We start from the raw sequence: 9,976 nt of genomic DNA, 5'->3' as shown, positions 1-9,976 counted from the left end.
ACCCCACAAGTTCATAACTGATTCCTTGCCCTTCCCTATCTATTTTGTATAGGCCATCAACCCATTACAAAAGAGATCAAAGCACACAATTTGCCTACTGGTAATCCTAAAGGCAAACTGATAATAAATTGGAAGTGAGAAAATCAGATTTTTTTTCCCTTGACATACACTTTCGAAAAAAATGTTTCCATATGTGCCCCGATAGTAGCTTTCATTGTTCCATACTTTCCCTGAATTGTAAGCCATGCAAACAGGAGGCTTTAAGCGTCACCCCTATATCGAAGTGTGCCTATCCCTCCTATTCATTCTTCTATGAAAGGCAGGCCACCTGTCTACAAAGAAAGAAGTGGCATGATTAAACTTCAGAACTACCTAAAAAGGGGTATTTAGAATGGGGTCCAAAAGAAAGCTGTGCAAGTTATATGACAGCACCTCAAAACTGTTTACATTTTATATTAAGTTTCCAAGACAATTCTACAACTCCCATGGAGCTAGCGCAGGGGAAATGTGGCAGGTTGTAGGCTCAAAAAAAAAAAAAAAAAAATTTACACAACACACACACTACAGCCTTTTGTGAATTCTTTCTAGACCAAAGCACTGCTGTATACTAAACCCAAAGTCCTGGGCAGTTTATGAAGCCTCTGTGCCCAAATTACAGACTAACAATCTCCTTTGTATTGCAACTGTATTGAGCACAACTCCAATAAAGATAATCCTGAAGTTTACCTTAAATTCTAAGGTAGTCAGTTAAGACAGGTTTGTTACCAGAAAATCTTTATTCAAAAGCAGCCATCAGAACGGTAATCATTAAAAGACACTTCTTTAAATAATGCCTTGTCAGCATTAGTATTCCTCGCCTTCATCTTCTCCCTCCACAGAGTCTGTGCCAACCTCCTCATAATCTTTCTCCAATGCAGCCAGATCCTCTCGAGCTTCTGAGAACTCTCCTTCTTCCATGCCTTCACCCACATACCAGTGAACAAAGGCACGCTTGGCATACATCAAGTCAAACTTGTGATCAAGACGTGCCCATGCCTCTGCTATGGCTGTGGTATTGCTAAGCATACATACTGCTCTCTGTACCTTAGCCAGATCTCCACCTGGGACCACAGTGGGTGGTTGGTAATTTATGCCCACCTGTAACAAAGAAAAAACATTTTTTTAAAGAAGCATTTAGGCATTTTTAACAATTTTTAAAACTAAATCAGACCAAACATTAAAGACCCCCCCCATCCGAACACACATTACATCAGCTTCATAGAAGGCAAGAGCCAGGTAACCTATGTGGAAAAGTCAATTTGGAACATAGAGCCCTTTCCATGGCTCTAGCAGCTGAAGAGATCAGTGCAGGGGTAATAATATTATTAGTTGCTTGGAGAACAGGGAATTGACTCTTCACACTGAACACCAAACCAAAGAGGAGTACGATAGAGCAGCAAGGCTGTATTTAACAAACATGATTATGGAAAAGATCCAAAGATTTACATTTAAACTGCTCAGAGCAAATTATGAAGCAAAATATCTACCTTAAAACCTGTTGGACACCAATCCACGAACTGAATAGTGCGCTTCGTCTTAATGGCAGCTATTGCTGCATTCACATCTTTGGGTACTACATCTCCACGATACAGCATACAACATGCCATGTATTTCCCATGCCTTGGGTCACATTTCACCATCTGATTTGATGGTTCAAAACAAGCATTTGTTATCTCTGAAACAGAGAGCTGCTCGTGGTAAGCCTTCTCAGCGGAAATAATGGGGGAGTAAGTGACCAGAGGGAAGTGGATACGTGGATAAGGCACCAAGTTTGTTTGGAATTCGGTCAAATCCACATTGAGGGCACCATCAAAGCGCAGGGATGCTGTAATGGAAGACACAATTTGGCCAATCAAACGATTCAGATTTGTGTATGTTGGGCGCTCAATGTCAAGATTCCTTCTGCAGATGTCATAAATTGCTTCGTTATCCACCATAAAGGCGCAGTCTGAGTGTTCCAGTGTTGTATGGGTTGTCAATATGGAGTTGTACGGCTCTACCACAGCTGTGGACACTTGTGGTGCTGGATAGATGGCAAATTCCAGTTTGGACTTTTTGCCATAATCCACAGACAGTCGCTCCATGAGTAATGATGTGAACCCAGAGCCTGTACCACCACCAAAACTGTGGAATATCAGGAAGCCTTGAAGACCAGTACATTGATCAGCCTAAGAAGAAATAGAAAACAAAGTTACTAAGCAATAAATATACAGAATACTTTAACAGACCTTTCACCTCCTTTCCAAATACACCTTGACACAAATGTAAGAAACAGGACCCACTCCTTAGACTCTATTGAAATGGTGGGACCCTCATGAGCACATCCCACCTTTATGCAAAAGTAATGCTGAATAGCATTTTTTTTTTTTTTATACAAAAATATGCACCAAAATGTGTTTATTTTTTCGCACTTGGGTGCATTTAAAGTGCAATATGCCAAGAATCCAAGGTTTACTGTCCTTAGGTGTTGAAAGCATTTTTAGTGTAGTTACATTATATAACAAACCCATGTTTTGTAAGGGCAATCAAGACCACAAATGCATCACATTAGTGCAATGAGGTGCCAATCAACTCTTCCTGCTCAAGATCATAATCAGGATACCATACTCACCAACTTCCTCACTCTTTCCAGAACCAAATCAATAATTTCTTTTCCCACAGTGTAGTGTCCACGAGCATAGTTGTTGGCAGCATCCTCCTTACCAGTAATAAGTTGCTCTGGGTGGAATAGCTGTCGATACGTTCCATTTCTAACTTCATCTGTTAAAAAACACAGTTCACATTACAATTAAAAGGCTTTCATAGCCAACGTGTCAGTTCAATTATGTTAGCAGGTTAGCCGACCCTTTAAGGTAAACTTGCAGCTTGATTTAATTAAAGACTGCAAAAGGTGTAGAGGACTTAAGTCACTTTATTGCTGTAAGCAGCAATACACACCGTAGTTTTAAACTAACCAGTCATTAGATTCCATTGTTGCCAAGGAGGCTCATATACCCCAAGATGGATGACATTCTTCTATGTTGTACCAATTTTGCCCCAAAGCGTTTTGCTTAATGTCCCAAGTCATTTTTTGAGATATTAACATTTAAAGTAGTCAACTGACCCTATGGTTTTAAAAATACACCAGTAGTAAACCATTATCAGCAGGCTAAATAAAGCAGACTTAAGCAACATGCAGTATAAAGAATCAAGCTGGTATTTAAGCCCCTGGAAAAGAAACAACTGGGTGTTGGGTGGATTAGGCCACAACTCCAGGAATTTTCATCTTGTTCTGTGCAGGGAGGGCAAAAAAATGAGGGAATATCTGTATAGTTTGTGGGGAACCTGCCCTGAAAAAAAAGGTTATTGGAGGCATTACTAGAATTCATTTTATTAGATTACCTATTACAGCAGATTCCAAGTCAACAAACACAGCTCGGGGGACATGTTTTCCAGCACCAGTCTCGCTGAAGAATGTGTTGAAAGAATCATCTCCTCCACCAATTGTTTTGTCACTTGGCATCTGTCCATCAGGCTGGATACCATGCTCCAGGCAATACAGCTCCCAGCAAGCATTACCAATTTGAACTCCAGCTTGACCAACATGGATGGAAATGCACTCACGCTGTAAAAAAGCGAAATTGTTTTTTTAATATAGAAGAAAAAGCAGTTAAGAAGTCACATTTAGGCAACAAACAATCTAAGAAAAATGAGGATTCTTTTAGTAGAGAAAAGATTTGCTTTAATATGGGTCACGTTTAGTTTTTTTTCTAAAGTCTACTAGATTGTAAGCTCTTCGGGGCAGGGTCCTCTCCTCCTGTATCACTGTCTGTATTAGTCTGTCATTTGCAATCCCTATTTAATGTACAGCGCTGCGTAATATGTTGGCGCTATATAAATCCTGTTTAATAATAATAAAAGTCAACACCCCCCCCCCCCCTTTCACATACACATCAATCAACAGAATTTCACTGAAATCAGCCACACTGCCTAGACCTGCTTATACAGATTGTTCACTGGGCACACGGCTCTTTTCAGGTTCATCAAGCACACTTTGTAAAAAAACGCAAAATTTGACCAACATTGAATTGAATGATGATTGAATCATAGCAAAATTTGACCATTTTCCAGCCTAGCACATTCAGTATTGCTAGATCTGAATTTATCGTCCCCTGCCATAATTTGCCTAATACTTTTTAAGCCCAAGATGGATATTAAGATATCCCCACACATGTTTTGTTTAGCCTATAGCCCACCCATATATTTTAACTTTAAATCAAATTAAGCCCAACATGGTAGTCAGATATTTTGTTTGACATTCACTCCCATGATTATGTCCAGGCTAGAACAAATCTTCTTGAACCCTACGTCTAGAAATGTCAAGTTTTTTTTATTTTTTTTACAGAGCCAACATAATACAAAGCAACTGCATGCTGCACACAGACTAAACAAAACCTAGTGTTTAGGGGACTTTATAGTTTCATGTCCCTACATACAACTAGTAAAGACACCTGAACAGAAAAGTTGCTCTTTACCTACAGATTCTAAAGGCGTATCTTTGTAGTTTCACGTATTGCTTTAATTGGTTAAAAGATCCTGTCTAAACCTGAACTTGGCAGCCCGTTGTGTAAACTTCCAGTGCAAGCAGATGACAGAGGAGACAAAGGGCAGAGCACTCTGGTTACGAACTGCTTTATGACAAGCTGGTCATCTTTTCAACATGCATGAAGGGAACGCCCCTATCACTGATTTTAAACCAAATCTGGATAATCACCATTTAGGTAATACGCACATGTTACAGTAACAAAACTGTAAAAACTATCTTGTTAAACTTAGATACAAATAATGCTGGGCCTCACTGAAAGATACAACAGTATCCAGATTGTCAAAAGTGATTAGATCCACAACAGCTCTTGGCACCTTCCAGTTTAAAGTTTGTTGTCAGCTTCAAAAGCTTATAATGCTTTCTCCGCAAAAGGCTATGGTAGAGAAAACCTAGAGTCCACACAACATTTAGAGCATATAGGTTATATAATGTCAGAAAACTTCTATCCTCTGTCCATCCTTCACTATGGATGAGCTTTAACAGACAGCTGTAATATTCTTTTGTTATAACAAAAGACGCCTGCACATATTACCATCTGGCCATGTGAAGATTTCCTGCAGTCACCCTGCCCTACACATCAGCCAATGACAGCACAGACCGCTCAAACCAGCTCATCCGGTCCAGAGGGCGGAGACCTCCTACACACAGATTGACATGGTATCACCCCACCCAGGTCTAGCCCCGCCCCTTGTCATACAACTGTCACTCCTCCCCCTCCCACCGGCTTCTCTGTACGAAACTTCCAGCAGAAAGCTGTCCCCACATCCATCCATGAATTATAACTCCATATTGGAAGAGTTCAATGTCTAATGACACCCTGCTTTCATTACCCCTTACCTTTCTAACTCAGCTACTACATTCACCAGATCCCCAACTAGTAAAAAATAGAGCAGTCCTGACAAACTAGAGAGGAACTACTCATTACCCTGGATTGAACAAGAATAGAATAAAAGTAAATATTTTTTTATTGTATTACATTAGGCACCTGTTGCACACGAGGAGCTCTGATAACACATGCGCACGCAAAAAAATACTTGGGCATGTGACAACTAAAGCGCTCCTTATAGAACAGAACTTTCCATACAGAGTTATAGAACTCGCACTGATAAAACTGTACGGCAAATACCCGCAACCCGGCCCATCAGTGCACGGAGAAAAGACGGATTAGTTTTGGCGCCACTTTTCTAACTTCCCCAGTAACCCCGGCTCATGAACCCTCCGCTGTCTCACCATGTTTACAGCTTCTCAATGTCGCACGACACAAAGAAAGAAGTCGAAGACACGCAACCAGCAAAGTTAATGAGATGTAAAACCGACTTCCCGGCTCCGTTGACTTTAGACGCGCAACGGGTCTCCGCCAACACAGCAACTAGCTGCTCCCGCCCAGAAAATGTCTAATATACCGCCGGACAGGGCGTCATTCACGCCTATTGGTCCGGCCGCAAAACTTTCGGGTTCTGATTGGACCGAGTAACCTTTAAATGAAACACTGGAAGAGAGACGCGCAACCAGTAGGACAAAACGTGGGTGGGGTTTCGTAGCATGGTGCCGGCTGGTTGAATTCCTGATGCAGGCGGAGGTCGGGTGAGGTGTACATGTGACACATAGGTGATAGGGAACTGTGCCGACTATATAATCTTCACATCCGCTCATACACACAACACCCATACTTATCGAGGAAACTGTTACCAGAACCACAAAGGTCATTACTATCATATTGCCTATACAAGCTGTGCATATCTATTCTAGAACACATGCAGCAGATTCCCAATTTGTAAGGGGAGCCTGACTTGCCGTACCTGACTGCAAGGTTATTGCAATAAAATACTTTTCATAGCTAGAAAGTGGTCTAACTGCTTTTATAACGGTCAAACCTATAAAAAGAAACTTCTAGAAGCAGATGTTCAAAGTGGCTTTGAGGAAGCTACAGTTTGTGATGATAGGGGTAGACATTATATGCTTCCATGATAAAAATTACTACAGCTTCCATGTTTTCTTTTGTTTTTTGAAGCTGAACTTGCGTGTGCTAAATGGGGAAAAAAACAATGCACAACATATTTGCAAGGATAAACACACAAGATGCACACGTTGTGTTAAATGCCCATCACCAGAAGAGAAATGGGTTTTCCTAATCCCCTCCAGGTGTAGGATTGACTTTTTTTTGTCTGGATACTGATAAAAACAGATCCTAGTAGTATTTGTATGTTTTGTACATTGGAGGGATTAGGCTATCATGCAGGAATAGGGAGAGGTGATAGATTTGTAGATTAATAAATTCTAGTTAACTAATTGGCCTATATAAAATAGAGAGCAGATGTCACTATCCACTCCTTATTGGACGCCATGTTTAATCCACTCCACATATGGATCATCATTGGGGATTTCATGTGCAGCTGACAGCCTCTCAGCTGCCAGTGCTCCGATTCTTCTTTGCAATAAGGCTATGTACACACGTGCAATAAATATTGTTGAAAACTAACAATCAATGATTAATATTTATTCATTATTTTGAGTGATCGTATTGTGCACGATTCTGTACATGCTGGTAGGATACAATTGTTTGAATATAATCCACCAATAATGTACACACTCTAGATGTGATTGAACTATGCAGGAAGTGATGTGTACTGGAGAACAATCCATGATCCTTGTACGACCTGAATTGACTGAATTTCCAGTGACATTCCTTGTTCTTTGTTGTTGGCCAGCGTCCCCTGCATAATACCATAAAAAATACTGCAAAAGGTCCACCTAGTTTGTTTGCAGAAAATGGGCTTGGCATACATCAGACATTTGTCCAAACCTTTAGTATACCATACTTGGACAAGCTTAACCCATCACTACCATTTACTAGCTTTGGTTTCATATTCCAGATCTGCTCCTTATTTTCTTTCCTTTATTCTGTTCCACAAATATTGTTTGCAATATAAACCAACCAGTTCTGCTGCATCAGATATTGAAGAACTTGGCAAAAAAAGCTTGAGAAGTTGTAAGTATAAATGAAAAGAAATAAAAAAAAAAAGAGAACAACATACTTTGTTCACAATCCCAATGTTCTAGGAGGAATAGCCTGATAAAAGAGATGATTATGCTGAGAAAGATTCTTCCATAATCTCCCTCTCGCCTTACACCAGCAAGAAAACGCCCCACTGAAATTAAGGACCTACTGTCACTTTTCAAAGCAGTGCATTCATGAAACATCCCATTGGGAAAAGTCAAGATCTTTTCTCTAAGTCTTGTTAGAAGGGCCAGAATCCTGGTGTTCTGGGCCAGTGGGGCTCTCTGCCGTCCAGGAAAAGTTACATTTTATTATCCGTAATGAGCTAATGTATTGAAAAGCAGAGGCTCAGGAGGTTCGATACTATGTTAGGAAGCACTTATAGTGTGTGAGAATACGCCACTAAGGTCTCTTGTTCAGTGAACAAAGGTATTGGGTGGGAGAAAGATGAGATTATTCTGTTCCCAAAATGAATTGTCAGTTTTACCTTTACGTTTAAGATAACAGAGATAATAGAAGAATCCTCATAACAGATTGACAAATTTTTACCCAACTGCAAAGAAAGACATAAACACAGTACACATTTGCAAAGGTCCAAATTTGGTGTTATGGTGTTGCTGGTAAACATTGGTATCATTTCCTGGTTCAATAGACCAGAGATTTGATACTGATTTGAACAAAATTATTTTAGTTGTGGGCTACACATGTAGGCCAGCAATTGCCAAAATGTTTATTTGCAGAGCACTTAAAGCTGATGTTTAATCTAATATTTGGACTTGGCTGGTTCTTCCTTTCGCTTATCAGAATGCTAGTGATATTATTGTACCTTATTTTAGACTCTACTTTATTCTGTTTGCGCTACCCTGTGAAATCAGTGCTGGTGGAAGGGACCAGCAAATTGCTGTACTTTTGCAAACTATTTTAGGTAACATGAAAACAGAAGACAAAGCCATCAGCACTCCAAAGTACAGGATTCCTGTTTAATTGTAAAAGCACTGTCACAACATGTTGACATGTCAACATGTTAAAATGCCAATGTTTCCAGACCGGCAGGGTCCCTGACCTATGTTTTTTGCAATAATTTTTTTCTTAAATTATATAATTACCCTGCTAAAAATTATTTGTTCACATTCTGTGGTATTTTGACAATGTTTCCCTCCCAAAAGCCCTATTGACACACTCTGCGTTTGCTGAACCCTCTGCTGGACTGGTGTCATAAGGTGTGAAGCTTTGGTGTCATGCAGACACAATTTATCCTTTAAGACATATGTATCTTCTCTCTTCAACTTGACCACACCCAGCTCCGCCTGATTCCACAAAACAGGACAATCCCACCCAGCATCATATCCTGTGTGATGGAAGCTGGGATATGCTGTCTATCCAGTAATTTCCCCTGCATCCAGATAGCACGGAAAATCGCTGCATAACCCTGCCCTTCAAACCCTTTGAATACTTACAATAATGATTTTTATGAAAACTTAAAAGCTTGTAAAAGTCCAAAAAAGCAAAGGTAACACTGAATCAGTGACTCCACTTTCAAGATACATACGTTTGGGTATACAAGTCATTTAGTAATTTGTTAATTTATTAAGTAATTTTTAAGCTATTTTTTAATCTCAGTATATTGCCGCTGTAATTATCTAGTGTGTCAAAAATTAAATTCAATATGGCAGCCTGGAGGCATTCTGTTCAGTTCTGTTCTGAACTCTAGATATGTAATTCCCTGATTGTGTAAATAGTTCTGAGATTTTCACCGAAGTATGTACTATGATACAAGTCACATTTTAGGCATTTCCTGCAATACTAGTTTTTAAGTTTGTTTAAATACAGCCTAATGGTTACTTTTACAGGGATGCTGACATTGTAGCTTTTTTCATTAGATCATAGAAACTCATAATCATTTATAATCATGTGATTATAAAAAAAAAACAGACACTCCATTCAAGATTCATTTTGCAAAGAACATGGTAGAACAAAAAACTTTTATTCATCTTCAATCTTGGACAAGCATGCTAACAAAATACTCCAGTACCCAGGTCCTGATCTAGGCAAGAAAGACCCTGTCTCTATGAGCTGGGAGATAGACATAGATCTGTTTACAGTTTTAAGGCATAAAATGAAATGTCCATTAAAATGCTGAGACAGAGTTAAAAAATATTGAGGTAAAAGGGTCAGCTAAGTGGGAAAGAGGTGAGGAAATGTGTCTGTAGTCATCCATTTTTTTGTATGAATGGTAATGATTTTTTTTTTTTTTTTTTTTTTTTGCAGGACCTGTTGAAATGTAGACAGTTTATGTAGTTTCACATAGGGCACAACAGCAACCTAGTTAATAGATAAAGGCAGTTTTAGGAAAA

The 9,976-nt window shown here is 39.5% G+C and overlaps 1 protein-coding gene across 1 annotated transcript; it reads right to left on the bottom strand.

Moving 5' to 3' along the window:
* Nucleotides 1-757: 757 nt before the first annotated feature.
* On the bottom strand, nt 758-5,995 carry LOC140338196 (tubulin alpha-1 chain-like). Its single transcript, XM_072422298.1, has 5 exons — nt 5,855-5,995; nt 3,421-3,643; nt 2,651-2,799; nt 1,527-2,207; nt 758-1,137 (listed from the first exon to the last, which is right to left on the bottom strand). The coding sequence occupies exons 1-5, from the start codon at nt 5,855-5,857 to the stop codon at nt 844-846; spliced, it is 1,350 nt and encodes a 449-aa protein (XP_072278399.1). The 5' UTR covers nt 5,858-5,995; the 3' UTR covers nt 758-843.
* Nucleotides 5,996-9,976: the final 3,981 nt, after the last annotated feature.

The sequence above is a fragment of the Pyxicephalus adspersus genome, chromosome 1, assembly GCF_032062135.1.
Source record: "Pyxicephalus adspersus chromosome 1, UCB_Pads_2.0, whole genome shotgun sequence".
Classification (NCBI taxonomy): domain Eukaryota; kingdom Metazoa; phylum Chordata; class Amphibia; order Anura; family Pyxicephalidae; genus Pyxicephalus; species Pyxicephalus adspersus.
The sequence above is the reverse complement of the archived record's forward strand: the minus strand, read 5'-3'. Positions and strand labels throughout refer to the sequence as shown.